Raw genomic sequence first — 16,190 nt, 5'->3', positions numbered from 1 at the left:
TTAGCGCAACAATTGAGTGCAGAAGATTGGACCTCAATCTGGACTAACGCACAGAAAATGGTCACTTGCACCAGACAAATGGAGAGTGTATACAAGGTAATTATGAGATGGTATCATACACCAGATAAACTGCACGCTTTGTTTCCAGACCACCCAAACACCTGCTGGAGGCAATGCGGTGATGTTGGTTCATTGTTACATACTTTTTGGTCCTGCCCCAAACTACAAGCATTGTGGGGTGATATTGAGAACTTACTAACCAGACTAACCACCTATAATTTGCCCAGAGATCCTTTAACTTACCTTTTGGGTAAGCCGTTCCCCCGACTATCCAAACACTCCCAGATCTTAGTTAACCAGGTTTTAACAGCTACAAGATTGGCTGTAGCAGCCAAATGGAAATCCACAGACCCCCCAACCTTAACTGAAGTGATAACTAGGGTTAACAGTAATCGATTCTTTGAAGAACGAATAGCTTTTCTTCAGAACAAAACTCCTAAATACTTGCAGATCTGGTCTGTTTGGGTACTTGGGGGTCTGGCTGACTGAGACACACGTGCCTGTAGGTTAATTTAGGATCTGTTTCCACTGAGTTTTTCGTGCTTCATTGCTGCTACCTCAAAATGTGTTATCGACCCAAGGCTGACTGTTCTAGTTTTTTATTATTTTATTTCCTCTTTTACCTCTATTACTCACTCATTTACCTTTTCTCCCTCCCTCCTTCCCCCCCACTTCCTTCTCTGACCCCCCCTTCTCTTCTTTGATTATCCTTTAATCCTGAAGGAGCCTCATGGACCCTGTAATTGTTCAACACTGTTTGTGATGACTTGTGTTATTTTGTATGGCTCATGACTATGTATGACTCCTTTTCTTGCTAATAAAAAATATAAGTTACAAAAAAAGAAAAGAAAATGAAGAGACAGAGACAGAGAGATGGATAGAGAAGAGAAACTGGATTATTTCAGAAAGAGTACAGAATTTTTAATTGATTATAGGGAGAACTTTCTTATAGGTTTACATAAGTTTTTAATTTCAGTACTATGAGACTTAAATTTAATTTGCATTTTAGTGATAGTTTCCCTTAATGCTTGGCAAGTGCCATAACCCATAGCAACCAATAAGATGTTTGTTTTTAAACAGGTAACCCCATATATATATATATGTGATAGAAAATGGTGCAGTATGCAACTTGTATGTATGTATGTATATTTTTATTTGTAAAGTGCACCTTGAGGGCAAAGCACTGTACAGCCAAACAATAAATTAGTAGTAACAAACAAGGGGTCATTGGAATAAAAAGTAACAATAAGTGCATTATTAGAAATACAATTCACATAAATATAAAAAATATAATTACAATACAGATTAAGTGCTCAGTGTCAAGGAAACAAAAGGCTAGAGGACCCTACCCCGTAGGGCTTACAGTCTAAATGGGAGGGTAACATACTTGTCCCGAAGATGAGAAAAGAAAGGGTCAGACTGGAACAAGACAGAGCAGGCATATAATAGGACATAAGGGAGATGGAGAGAATTAGCATACATAAGATAAACTGGAGCAAAATGGATAAAACTAAGCATAGGTGGATTTTCATTAAGGAGGCTAAGCTTCCCCAAACCTGCCTGACCCCAATGCAAAAAAAAAGAAACTTCTGCATTCCTTCCAAAGGCACTGAGATAGTGCTTGTTATGGGGCAGGGTTGTGCAAGATTTTTAACATTGGCCTGCTAGATTTTAAACACCTCTCTCATCATAGACACTGCTTCAAACTACTGTAAAATATTGGGGCAGAAACAGTTCATGCCAGTCTATGTGATTGATAGCTTCCATGCCATCACATATAATGGGAGCTTGGAACATGCTGTGAGGAGGTACACCAACTTATACTGAGGGAGCTGTGTCTAGACTAATATTGCTTCATAGCAGGTATACATCATGGTTTGAGACCCAGATGCTTATTCTTCCTACCTATTTGTTTGATGCTTGGTATGTCTGCTACAATCAGATGCATAATAAGCATTTGTTTTTATAGTGCTGGAAGCAGTTAGTGTATGGGGAAAGTTGATGTGCTTAAGACACTAGCATGAATTAAATGTGCAAATCCCATAACACTTCTTGTTGGGTCACATATGATATAGATGTCTCTATCTTTTTATTTTTTAAATTTCTTTCTTTATTTTTTTTCACACAAAAAAGAAAAAAAAACACATTAGACAATACACAAAATAAGGGGGGAAGGGGTACAGAAAATAAATACAAGGGGGGGGCATTGGGAGGGTGGTGTATTAATCATATATCCCATAGTTCATAACCACTTCAACATTTGTCCCATATTTGTTCTCCAAACATAGTTTCTTTTGCTTACTGCTACTTTATTCCCCTCTTATTTTTCCATTTTGATCTAATGATTCTCTGAATCTGTGCCATGGGGTCCAAATCTTCCAATAAGTTGCACTATTACTGTGATATATATACGTTAACTCCTCTAGCTGTCTTATTTCTTCTACTGATCTCATCCATTCATTGAATGAAGGAGGTTCCTTGGATTTCCAATGTTTTGGGATTAAAGATTTGGCTACTTGGATAAGATAAACAGTAAGTATATCATCTAATATCTTGTGGTTCTCCAGATTTACATTTAGTAGCAATGTTACTTGATCTTCTATCTGTACATTGACTGATGTGATTATTTTTATGCTTTCTAAGATTTGTTCCCAATAATCCTTCAGTTTTGGGCAGGTTAACCACGTAGATGGTTTCCCACTTGATCATTGCATCTCCAACACCCGTATTGCTTTTGCGGGTATATTTTATTTAGCCTTGCTGGGGTTAAATGCCACCTTGTAATTATTTTATAGATTGCTTCTTTCATTTTTGAAGCCCTGGCCTTTTTGTTTCCTTGCTTAAAAATATTCACCCACATTTGTTCTGGTATATTAACTCCCAGTTCTTTCTCCCAGGAGTGACAGAACGATGGTAATTTATATTCACCTGAATGGAGGAGGATATCGTATACCTTTGAGAGAGGTTTAATCAAGTCTGGGTCAGTTTCTATTATCTCTTCCCATTGTGTTAACCGTCTATCCCAGTTTCTCTCTCTTTTCATGTTGATAAAATAATATAATTGGTTGTATCCCCATATATCCCTAGGGTGTTTCCCCCACCTTTCTTGTAGTTCCTGTAGAGGTATAATCTTATCTCCTCTGATCAGGTCTCGAATTTTTGTGGGTTTTTCTTCCCATTTCTCCCACCTTTGATATGTTCCTCTTTCCAAACTTGGGGGGTAGTTTGGATTGAGCATCAATGGTTGTAGTACATAGGGATCAGGGGTCAGATGCAAATCTATTTTAACCTTATGCCATACTTTAAGGGTAGTATTTATTAAAGGGTGTTGTGTTATCATTTTGGTCTTTCCCCACTTATCATCCCAAAGCGCATTTTCGATTCTCCCCATTCTTGTTCAATATAGCTCCAATCTTTTTTCCCTTTTTTCGTCGTCCAATTTAATATTCTAACCAAATGTACAGCAATATAGTATAGATATGGGTCTGGAGCCGCCATCCCACCCTTCTCTTTAGGGTCCGTTAAGATTTTATAGCTAATTCTTGCTTTTTTCCCATTCCATATAAACCTTGTAATCAACAATTTTAGTTTTTTAAAAAATGTTTGCGGTAGGTCTATTGGTAAAACTTGGAATAAATATAATACTTTTGGTATTACGACCATCTTTATAGCTTGTAATCTTCCTGTCCACGACATTTTAATTTTTCCCCATTTATCTATTGTTTTTTGTAAGGATGTTAACATAGGAATGTAGTTGTCTTGATAGGCCTTCTCCATGTCCCCACATATATTTACTCCTAAGTATTTAATGGTAGAAAGCGACCACTTAAATGGGAAGTTTTGTTTAATCTGCAGTGCGATGTCCTCTTTCACATTTATGTTTAAAATCTCAGATTTAGAATAATTAATTTGAAAATTTGAAAATTCTCCAAATATCTTCAATAATCTTATCAGATTTGGTAGGGTAATTAGAGGGTTCGTTATATAAATCAATAAGTCATCAGCAAACGCTGCAGTTTTATATTCTTTGCCCTTTATACTCCCAAAATATCCTGATTGTTTCTTATATGTGAGAGCAGTACCTCCATCACCATTAGGAACAAGGTAGGTGATAAAGGACATCCCTGTCTTGTTCCATTGAATATCTGGAATGACTCTGAGAGGGTTCCGTTTATTTTTATTTTAGCAGTCGGTCTATCGTATAAAGCCAGTATTCTCTGTCTCATGTGCTCCCCAATTCCAAGATTAATCATTGTTTTCTCCAAGAATGTCCAAGATATTCTATCAAATGCTTTTTCAGCGTCTGTCGTAAGCAAAAGAGTTGGGATATTAAATTTTTTTGTATACTGTATTATAGATATTGTTTTTGCTAAATTATCCTTTACTTCTCTTTTAGGTACAAAACCTGCTTGATCCTGATGGATTATTGATGGTAAGTATTGTTTCAGTCTATTTCCTAATATATTGGCGTATATTTTCATATCGTTATTTATTAAAGATATGGGTCTATAACTTGAACATAGTTGAGGATCCTTATCTTGTTTTGGGATGATCGTGATATGTGCTTCCTGGGCCTGAGCGTGGAACCCCTTCTCATCAGATATATTATTAAAATATGATTGTAATAGAGGTATTAAATCAGTTTTGAATAACTTATAGAACCCAGCTATATACCCGTCTGGACCTGGGCTCTTTCCCGGGGGCAGGTTGTCAATTCCTTCTTCAATCTCTTTATGTGTAAAAGGAATTTCTATCTCAAGTGCCTGTTCTTCTGTAAGTGGTTTCAATTTTGCCTCTTTGATAAATTTTTCCATTCTTTCTAAATTAGTTAAGGGTTGATTATTCTTTTGTATTCTATATAGTGTTTGATAGTAATCTTTAAACGATTCTGCTATTCCCTTAGTATCATGGTAAGTAATATTCTTTGCATTTTTAATTGCTATTATGTTATTATTAGACTGTGTTTCTTTTAATAATTTAGCGAAATGTTTGTTGCATTTATCCCCTAACTCATATATATTCTGTTTTGTTCTTAAATATGCCCTTTTAATTTTATGATTTAAAAGGGCTTTAAGTTGGATGCGTTTATTTTCCAGGACTATTAGCGTCTTTTGTGCTACTGTTTCTTTATGGGTCTGTTCTAGTTGAGATATTTCTTGTACTAAATTATTAATCTCCTCTTCTCTCTTTTTTTTCAGCTTGGAGCCCAGTGCTATTAGATAGCCTCTTAAGACACATTTTACAGTTTCCCATAAGGTTGACGGTGATATTTCAGGTGTTTTATTGTTTGATATAATTTGTTTAATCCATTTTTGTATCATATCCTTGTTATCTGCGTTATGTAATAAAAATTCGTTTAATCGCCAGTTAAATTCTGGTTTAATTACTCCTGGTATCATGTATTTTGTAATTACCGGTGCATGATCTGATATTAATGATGTGGCTATATCTGCTTTTTGGAATAAATGTGCCCATTGTTGTGATACCATTATATAATCTATTCGTGAATAAACCTGGTATTGCTTTGAATAATGTGAGTAGTCTTTTTTTTGTGGGTTCATTACACGCCATATATCCACTAAGTGAAGATCAGTTAATGATTTTTTTACTCGCTTAAGATTTTTGTAAGATATACTAGTTTTACCAGAGGAAGAATCTATAAGCGGGTTCAGCATGATGTTGAAATCTCCCCCCAGAATGATTAATCCTTCACTATAGGATTCTAGCACCTGGAAAAAGTGTTGTAAATACGGTACCTGTTTATTGTTGGGGACGTATACATTTGCCAATGTGCATACCTGGTTAGCCAACTTCCCTCTTACAATCACATACCTTCCTTCCGAGTCTATTTTATAATCTTTTAATTTAAATGTTAAATCTTTATGAATCAGGATCATTACTCCAGTTGCTTTCTTTTCTGGGTTATTACTCATATACATTTGTGAATATGTCTTTAAGTTTAACACCGGTAGGTGGTTCTGTCTAAAATGTGTTTCTTGCAACATTATTATTTTCGCTTTGTTATTCTTACACTCATAAAATACCCTTGCTCTCTTAACAGGTTCGTTTATCCCATTCACATTAAATGAAAGGACAGTACATTCCATATTCTTAAACGTTACCATAATTTCTGCTACTCCACATTATTGTCCTTGCATACCTGTTTAATACACGCTTTGCCTTATTGTTACCCAAGAAATTCTTATATTGGTTGAAGAGAAGGAAAACAATTATGAGCCTTGGAAGTATGAGCAGGAACAAATGAGGAAGGGGAAGGGAACAAGTCCCCAATATTTTTACATCAAAGACCACCATGCCCAAGGGGTTTATGACAAAAGTACACAACCAGTTGGTAAAGGGATAAAGGATAAAAAAAATAACAACACTCAGAAAAAAAAAAGAAACCCTTGTCTTACCCAATCTTTACATTCACCCTTCTCATAAACATATAATTTTTCACAAGGAAGATACAGGGGATGCAACACATCACGGACTGCAAAAAGGATCCATTCCGTGACCACAAAAAACAAAAATATCAAAAATAAAAATAAAAAGTAAAGAAAAAAAAAAAAACAGCAAAAAAGAAAGTCAGCCGTCTCAGCTTCTTAAGGGATCCACCCTGGGTCTGAGAGGTGTTAACTACGGCTATAGTGGTTTTACCACTTATTTGGGGGTATGGGTGTGGAGTTAACAACATGGACAAAAATATTCCATGTCTTCTTATGGGCAACTTCTAGTGCCACCCAACCCTTAACCTATCTTCTCAATTATGCTTATTCACCCTTTTTTTTTTTTTTTTTTTTTCCCCTCCTTTCTCCACCTGAGCATTCAAATGCTTCCTTATAACAGCAAAAATAATTTTTAGTGGTACAGAGATTTTGCTTAAACCAAAATAACACTTATACGTTACCCATCCTTGGGTTAATGTCCTCTATTACGGACTTCTGCTGGGCTGGGTCCCCAAAGTCTCTTATTTTACTTATAGTCCAACTTGTATCATCGGATCTTTAGTCTCCTTTGCTTTTCCTTTCTTCGCACTTGTCTTTTTTGGGGCTCCACTTTCTGACCACTCCTGTTCTTGATCCACCAATAAATCCGCTTTAATTCTATGCTCGTCTGGCCAATCTGGTATCTCTATCAATGGTAGGTGTAGCTTCTTTAGGAAGTTTCCTAGGTCTTTCTCTGATCGCAGTATTGCTGATATTCCGTCTTTGTGGACAGAGAGTGAGAATGGGAAACCCCATCTGTATAGAATTTTTTTCTCCCTCAGCAGGTCTGTCAGAGGCCTCAACGCTTTCCTTTTCCTCAAAGTAGTTCTTGAAATGTCCTGGAAAAAGGTCAGAGTATTGTCTTCGTATATTATCTACTTCTTTGGCTTTTTGCAAAATCTCCTCTTTCACCGCATAGCTGTGTAGTCGGCACAATATATCTCTAGGCGCCTCTGGTGGGACCATCTTTGGCTTCTGTAGCCGATGTGCTCTTTCAATCTGGATTTCCATAGTCTTCTCTTTCCCTTTTTCTTTGTTTAAGATATTGTTAAATATTTGTTGAAGAAAAGTTTTTATGTCTTCTTTTAGTATGGTTTCTGGGACTCCTCTAATTCTTATATTTTTCCTTCTGCTCCGGTTCTCTTGGTCTTCCATCTGTCTCATCAAATCCGAAATCAGATTTTCCTGCTGTTGTAATTTCCCATAAATAGCCTTTTGATTTTGCTTTAGGTTGCTTGTTTGTCGCTCCACTTCCTCCGTTCGCGTCACCATATCTGCAAACTCTTTTTTAAGGCCCGAAATATCTTCTCTTATAGATGTAGTTACTTCTTGAAGCATTTCTTTTATTTCCGCTTTTGAGGGTAGTTTTGCTAGTTGGGCATAAAGAGCTGCATTCTCCCCTCCTTCTTCTCCCTCACTTTCAGAATCCTCAGAATCTCTTTCCAATGTCTCCCTTCTTGCCCCTCTTCCCATCGATTTCTTAGAGGCTTCGTCTCTGCCCGTACTGTTTCTCCGAAACATTGGTGCTATATCTCGTGGGGTTGACTGTATATTGCGCAAAGAGGTGTTCTCTTTTTCTTCATTTCTGTCTTTTGTTTTCTCTTTTGTACCGGTCTCATTGGCACCTTTTTGGGGTCTCCCCATATTTTACGCTCAGAAAAGCAATTGTAGTTCAGGCAGTGTGTGGTTCTAGTTAGTCTCTTTAAATAAACAGATGCTTGCAATATTTAGTTTAGTATATATTGGGTCTGGTCCAGCGGTCGGTCTATGCAGTATTTGTGAGGATTAAATATTAGTATTATCCAGCTTCCGCTTCTGGACGCTCTTCCCAGATCCTATATAGTATTGAGGGCTATAGCAGAATTGTGTAAGCCAGTATTATATTGGAAGCTTTCTGACAGTGTCCTGCCAGTCCCCCTTGGACGTGCTTCTCTCCCACTGCTTACTATCACAGGCCTCTTAAGTCCCACTCACAACTGCTTCCACCTCTCCAGCTACTTTCCCCACAGACTCGCTGATGTTAGGGGTCCATTAATCCCTGCCGTTTCTCCCTCCAGGCCGTCTCGTCCCCCCTGCTCCTCTTCCTCGAGCCGCCTCACTGTTTCCGTGGGGCCTCCTCACCTTATTGCTCTTATTGAGCGTGTGCCTGGCTACTCGGTTGCCACCACCGTGGCGTCGGCTTTTTCGCCCTGGCCGCCACGTCCCTTCAGTCTCCGGCTGCCCCTATCGGCTTCCGGATCACTCGCCGTCTCCCATCCAATCACGCGCCGCCAGCCGGCAGCTCACTAGCAGCCTCCAGTGCCGGCGCACAATGGCGGGTGACTGCTCGGTAGACCGACGGCTCCGAGGAACGCTGTATGGCCGTTTATTCCAGCACTTTTAGGAGGCGCCTTTCAACCCGGAAGGTTCGTTTTACACAGCAGGGTCGGGTGTATTGCCCAGAGCTCCGGTCTCAGAGCTCCGCCATGCTACTTGCTCGGCTCCTCCCCCCCTCTTAATGCATTTCTTGTGGGCAATCACTGTCTCTATCTTTTAATCTATAAATGGATTTGGCACTCCTGTTTGTTTAAAATAACACCTTTGCATAATAGCCCACATTTCTGAATAAACTGACATCTGCCTGTCAGTGCACAAATGAAAATGTGTGCATTTTCTAACCAAACCCCTTGTGTGTGGATTTACAAGGTGGAATGCAGCTCATTGCATTTTTTCCACACTATGGGGTCCGTTTACTAAAGTGTGTTAAAAATATTCGCACAATATATAGACAGAATTTTCGCCAAATATGTTATCGCCAGTTTACTAACCTGCGGTAAATATAAATTTGTGAATTTTCTTGTGCAAGAATAATTGTTCGCCAGTTATCGCATTTGCTGAAAATACTGCTACGTACACATTAATGCATGGTTTACTAAACAGCGAAATGTGCTAAAGACAAAATTAGCGCCAGAATATTCGCAAACTTTTACCGCCACCTATGTAGTGGCGTAAAAGTATTTTTTTCGCCAGAAAATTCTCAAGGGGCAGGAAATATCCCATAATATTGTTTTTTTTACCCATCATTCTTTGCTGACAGGAGAGAGAGATCTGCAGCTATTGCTGACAGGATGTTTTGGCTTTTGCTTCTATGTGTTGCAACAGCAGCAGTTTCAGCTCAGAGTCGTATTATTGGCAGCGGGCATCACAGTCCAAGGATTCGTCAGCCTCTACACTTTTTTGGTTTCATTGTGATTGGCTACATTAAACTGTGCATTTCTATGAAGCAAAGAGATTGACTGGTATCATTTCTTGTTCATATGATTCTATTGGCAGAAGGGTTTATATGATGCAGACATGTTTGATTGGTATTACTCTGGTGATGTTGTTGGATGGTATAATCATCAGTCAATAAAGTTTATGAGTTTTGAAGGTGCATTTCTGGCCATAAATGTCACAGTAAAAATTGCCATAATAACCTCCATAAAACAAGACTATTTTATAGCATAAATATTCGCAAAAACTAAATTTTTCGCCAGAAAATTTGCAACTCGCTAAAATTACCGCTAACGTAAGCTGGTTCCTTAACGTAGTTACCGCAAGTGATCGCAAAGACTTCTGAGCACATCGCTGTTTAGTAAACTTAGTCGATGCGAATATTCTGGCGTAAAAATATTCTCAGCGATAACATGCGGAAACTTAAAGTCAGATTTACCGCACTTTAGTAAACGGACCCCTATGTACCATTAGCCTTAAGCCAAATAGGTCTTTCAAAGATAAGCTAGCTCTGCTGGTAGGGCTGTATAGTGCATTTATAGATTCCATGAAATACAGTACATAGTAGTAGTAGTAGGTATTCTTGCTTCTGTATAGATAAAAAATGAAATCATCCTGAATGTTGGCAAATTATGATTTAATTAAAGAAACTGTAAAACCAAATAATATAAAAGTGCTTCAAAGGAATGACAATATAAAAACTATTGTGTTTACTTCAGAAACTCTACTATAGTTTAGATAAACAAACTACTGTGTAGACATGGGGCAGCCATTCAAAGCTGGAAAAAAAGGAGAAAAGGCACAGGTTCCACAGCAGATAACACTTTCATTTTATGATGTTACTTTCCTTTAACCATTCAGACTGTCAGCAATTGATTGTGTAGCTCAAAAGTTAACCAAGTATGGCCACCTAAAGCCTACCACCAAAAGAAAAATCTCCTTCCACGTATAAAGCTAAGGATTATAAGGATACAAGATTAGCAAAACAAAGCAGGCATGGGTTTAAAGACAAGGCAATGATTTTCAGCCTCAGTTCTCTGGCCAGGAAGTAAGGAAAGGGAAGGATTATCGGGAGGTTTTAACTGAGAACAACTGACCCAAATAAACCTATGAGGCTGCTGGGACATGATACACATATCAGAAAAATCAGATAATAAGCAGAGATTCAACCAAAATGTTTTAGATAGCATCCTAGCCCCATGATTAGGGAAAGGCAGCCAGCGGGTCCCTGTCTTAAATCCCAGCAGAGTCTCAAAGTTCAAAATGTTTTGCACTAACCTGGCCACTCTGTTCACCACAGGAGCAAAGTTTGTGGGACCATAGAGTTGAACAGATTTCAAGCTCTTATGATATGCTTCCAGAATTCCTTCAATCCCATTACATTGTGGGTTCTCAGCACTTCCATTCTAGAAACATAAATAATATTTAATAGGCTGGAATTATTTTCAATAGAAATGTGTATAGAAAATACACGAACAACAGCAAATTGATTAAATAATTTTCTTACAAGGGGAAATTCATGGGAGACACGACCATCTGGGGGAAGCTTTGCTCCAAATCCAAGTGCTGGGAAACATTTATCACTATCGTAATCCTGTATAATCTCCCCAACAGCCTTTAATGCAAGAGCATATGCATTCAACTGGTATGGATTCATATAATGCAGTGACGTGGACTGCGATGGATTGCCTGAGAAAGAAGGGCAAAGTAGACTATACAGTACATAGCAAGAAAATTCAGTAGAAATAGAGAGTACTACAGAAAATATATTGTATATTATTAGGTATATTTTAAGCAGAACCATATATAAATTAATATATGGGGCTGAAATAAAAGAAAACTTACCATTTGATGCTGTGAAGTCTATTGCTACTGTAAAATTGATCTGCGTTCTGTTGAAGGGGAGAGATGAATATCAAAAGCAGATATTAAAATGGTGCTTATTAATGGCTGGAGGGAGTGTCTATAAACCAAATATTAGCAGCTGGGTTTACCTACCCTCCTTTAATGTAATCCAGAAAAGTATATTCTGATTCCACTGTGAAAGACAGAAGTGTGACCTGGAACAGAGTAGGTGGATAAAGAGAGCAAAGAGACCTATTACATTACTTTGCATTCACAGAATGTAGTGGAAGGGCGTGAGGGCTGGAAATATTAAATTTTAGTCTAAAATAAATGCACAGGTAGATGCCTAGAGCACAAGATGCAGTTCTTGTCATTAGTAACAAGGAAACTGCATCCATTGCAAATGTATTACCTCCAATAAAAGTTTTTGCATGGACAGATTCATTCATTCATTCATTGTACCGCTCACTTACAATGAAACATACATTTTGTGTTTTAAACAAATGGTAGGATTTTTAAAGTGCTTGCATTCTGATCAGAAAAGGTACTATATTTATAATAGACTAGAAGATAGAATTTCAGACCATTTAGCAATGTTTTATATGTTTCTATTTATGATGCATATGTCTGATTTTATACCAGTTACTGTATCTTTTGTCATATACCTAAAAGCTTTGCATACACTGAAAAATAAATTTAAAAAAGGGCTGAATAATTTTGTTTGTCAGGCATGTATAGAAGATTTATTTAGGTGGTTATTTATCAAAGATCGAATGTTAGAGTTTTTGTTATACCTTGAAAGAACTTGAATGAACTCACAACTTAAATGGTTTTTTATTTAAGAAAAAACCAGGATGGAAAAAAATTGATCGAGTTGTGAAACCCGAAAACTCGATTTAATCGAGTTTTCAGAGAAAAAAAATCAAATTGATCGAGTTTTTTGGGCAAACCCCTTCAAAAAACCCTCAAATCATGAAGGCTATTAACATCTTAAAAATGGTTCAAGGGACCTCTGCCATTGACTCCTACGTGACCTCGAAAGGTATTAGATGGTTTATTTTTTTAGTGGAAAGCACAACTTGATCTTTAATAAATCTGCCCCTTAATGTAGGACCTCCAGCCCATTTGTTTAAGGAATGGTGTGATTTTGTTATGACCGTAACACGGAGGAGGAGGATGACATTTATAGGTAGTTAGATAATGTACCATCCTCAACCCACTTTTGCTGCTCTGTCAATAAAACAACTTTTTTTATCGGGGCAGAGTGTAGCCAGGTACCGTAAGGCATAATTATGAGAATTTGGGAAGACTACTCTTTAATATGTGTTTGAGAAAATAACTCTACAAAAATGTTTGGCTCAACAGATTAGGAAGTACAGGTATGGGACATGTTATCCAGAATGCTCGGGACCTGGAGTTTTCCAGATAATGGATCTTTCCATAATTTGGATCTTCATACCCTCAATCTACTAGAAAATCATGTAAACATTAAATAAACCCACCAAGCTGGTTTTGATTCCAATAAGGATAAATTATATCTTTGTTTGGATCAAGTACAAGGTACTGTTTTAGTATTACAAAGACAAAGGAAATCATTTCTAAAATATTGCATTATTTGGATAAAATGGAGTATATGAGAGATGGCCTTTCCATAATTTGGAACTTTCTGGATAATGGGTTTCCGGATAACGAATCCCATACCTGTATCTGACAGTTTATCTTATTGTTTGCATTTTGCACCCAGGCACGCTTAACCTTTATACGTGCTTCAAGCAAGTTTTCGAGTATATATATATATATATATATATATATATATATATATATATATATATATATATATATATATATATCTATTGTATGTGTGTGTATATATATATATATATATATATATATATATATATATATATATATATACTGTATATATATGATCCAGTATAGCTGTCTCATTGCAGTGATCTTAATCTGTGTCAGCTTCAGATTAGGTTTGCATTGCATTTCTGAGATGAAGTGTGCTTGTAATAAAGACTGGCTTAGCACAAGAATTTCAATTATATGTATGCATGCTGTAATTGTGGCAAGAGAAAGAGCTTGAGCCTGTAAATATCATACAAATTGTACTTATGGGTGTCACACAGGTACAAAATGTCCATTCTCTGATATGCCTCCAACTTCAAATATAATCTAGAGTTAATGAACTCCAGATTTAAAAAAACGATGAAAAAAATAAACTTTTACCGTTCCAGAATTTACATATTTCTTCTTCTTCATTTTCTTGCGTGGGTTAATGACCTTAACAAGAAGTGTAAGATTAATACACAGAACACACTGTTGCAACATCTGATTTCTCATTACAATACTGTACTATTACTATCCATTTCAGCATTACAAAAAGAACAAACACTTCCTTCAACTGGCCACCTCGTGTCTTGTCAACATTCTAAGCCTTCTAGATTCTTACCTCAGGGGTTGCTACAGTCGCTTCCTCTTCCTATAAAACCATGGACACACATCTTCATGGATTTAATTGTGGAATTACCTTCCTCTAAAGGTAACACTGTTATTTGGGTTGTAGTTGACTGATTTTGTAAAATGTCTCACTTCATTCCTCTTTTCACCCTCCCATGTGCTAAGGTTCTGGCCAAGCTTTTTCCATCTATTATCTACATGTTTCGTGGAGCTCCATTGAACATTGTCTCTGATAAGGGGGTTCAGTTTGTATCAAAGTATCGGTGGGTCTTTTGCTCCATTATGGGTAAAGATTTGTCTTTTTCCTCAGCATACCATCCACAGACCAATGGCCAGACGTAAAGAACAAATCAGTGTTTGGTTATAATCCTAGAGCTTTTTTGTTCTCAGGTCAGTCCTCAGACATGCCTGCTGTAAATTCTTTGGTGGATTATCCCTCTAAGATTTGGCAAAGGGTTCAAAATGCTTTATCCTCTACAGGAGCCGCCCAAAAGAAAGCTTCTGACAGGCATCGTAAGGTGTCTCCTGAGTATCAGGTTAGTGACAAGGTTTGGTTATCTTCCAAAAATGTTTCTATGAAAGTCTCTTCCGCCAAGCTAGGGCCGAAATTCATTGCTCCTTTTTCTGTGTCCAAAATCATCAATCCTAGAACTTCCTCCTGATCTTAAAATGTCTGATTCTTTCATATTTCTTTGTTAAAGCCGGCTTGAGCTGTATGAAGTCTTCTTCTCCTCCTGTATCTGTTGAAGGTCAGCCTGAGTATTTGGTACAAAGGTTGGTAGATTCTCATTTTATAGGTGTAAGCTGTAGTACTTGGTCCTTTGCAAGGGCTATGGTCCTGAGGATAGGTCTTGGATAGGTAATGACCCAGGACCTATAGCGAATGTGCAAGTAATTGAACCCCTGGGTAATAGTGACCATAATGTTATATAATTTAATGTCTGGTGCAAAAAACAAATATACACTGGGGCAACAAAAAACATGAATTTCAGAAAGCTAATTTTAGTGCCTTGAGGGCTGCCCTTCAGAGCATAGATTGGGGCATTATGTTTTCTGCTAAAAATACAGAAATGGTTGTCATTGAAAATTATATTAAATTGTTACTGTTCTCAATTTATTCCCTTAAGGAGTAAATGTAGAAGAACTAAAAATCACCTTATGTGGCTTAATATTGAAGTAAAGAAGTTAATAGGAAAGAAGTTAATAGGAAAGAAGAGAAAGACATTTAAAAACTACAAGTCTGTTGGGACAGAAGCTGCATTAAATTGAATATAAACACTATAATAAATGTTGTAAAACAGCAATCCAGAAGGCAAAAAAAAAAGAAAATAAGGAGTGATTTGCTGCTGAGGCTAACCCCAAAAAGTATATTAATAGTAAAAAGATGCAGGTTGAGAATGTTGCTCCTTTAAATAATGGTACCAGTATGGTTGTAACAAATACAGAAAAGGCAAATGTGCTAAATTAGTTCTTTTCTTTTGTATACAATAACGGAGTCAGAGTTCCCAGGCTCGCTTCATAGCTCCACTGATGGCTCAGATCAATCTAGTAAGTGGCTGACTGAGGATATGATTCATAAAGCTTTAATAAAAATGAATGTAAACAAGGAGCCAGGGCCAGATGGCATACACCCCTGGGTTCTAGAGAGCACATGAGAGGACATGGAAGGCCCCACCAGGTTACTAACCTCTGGGCCCTCTGTTCGCTTGCTCGAATGCTGGCTCGCAACGCTCATGCGTGAACGCCGGCTTGCATGCGCAAACGCCACTGCATGTAGTTTTGTTTGGGAGGCCTGGAGATCGGTGGAGGGGGGCTGGGCCGATGGGGGCCCTTGAAGGCCTGGGGCCCACCAGGTTTTTTCCCGGTATCCTGTTGGCCTAGTCCAATGCTGTCTGGTATGGTACCTATTGATTGATTGAAGTGATGTAATTTCAATATTTAAAAAGGGATTATGATACTGTGCCCCACAAAGCAGCCCAATTAATTCCATCCAGGACGCGGCATCCTTGCAACAGGATCTTGATAAACTGACAATCTGGGAAGCTAAGTGGCCAATTAGATTCAATGCTGATAAATATA

General features: G+C 37.6%; 1 protein-coding gene and 1 long non-coding RNA gene across 3 annotated transcripts in view; one reads left to right on the top strand and one right to left on the bottom strand.

Moving 5' to 3' along the window:
• LOC108708155 (copine-5) overlaps positions 1–16,190 on the bottom strand; it is a 169,653-nt gene that overhangs the window by 29,729 nt on the left and 123,734 nt on the right. For both annotated transcript variants that reach the window (XM_041582039.1, XM_018246554.2), the window contains 5 exons: positions 13,881–13,934; positions 11,799–11,860; positions 11,646–11,692; positions 11,308–11,489; positions 11,079–11,206 (listed from right to left, as the gene is read on the bottom strand). In XM_041582039.1, coding sequence (XP_041437973.1) covers positions 11,079–11,206; positions 11,308–11,489; positions 11,646–11,692; positions 11,799–11,860; positions 13,881–13,934 — 473 coding nt within the window. The remainder of the gene's footprint in view (positions 1–11,078; positions 11,207–11,307; positions 11,490–11,645; positions 11,693–11,798; positions 11,861–13,880; positions 13,935–16,190) is intronic.
• LOC121399978 lies at positions 2,226–5,395 on the top strand. Its single transcript, XR_005965393.1, has 3 exons — positions 2,226–3,040; positions 4,457–4,492; positions 5,259–5,395. It is a non-coding gene; the product is annotated as an uncharacterized LOC121399978 (long non-coding RNA).

The sequence above is a fragment of the Xenopus laevis genome, chromosome 2L (genome assembly GCF_017654675.1).
Source record: "Xenopus laevis strain J_2021 chromosome 2L, Xenopus_laevis_v10.1, whole genome shotgun sequence".
NCBI classification, from domain to species: Eukaryota; Metazoa; Chordata; class Amphibia; order Anura; family Pipidae; genus Xenopus; species Xenopus laevis.
The sequence above is the reverse complement of the archived record's forward strand: the minus strand, read 5'-3'. Positions and strand labels throughout refer to the sequence as shown.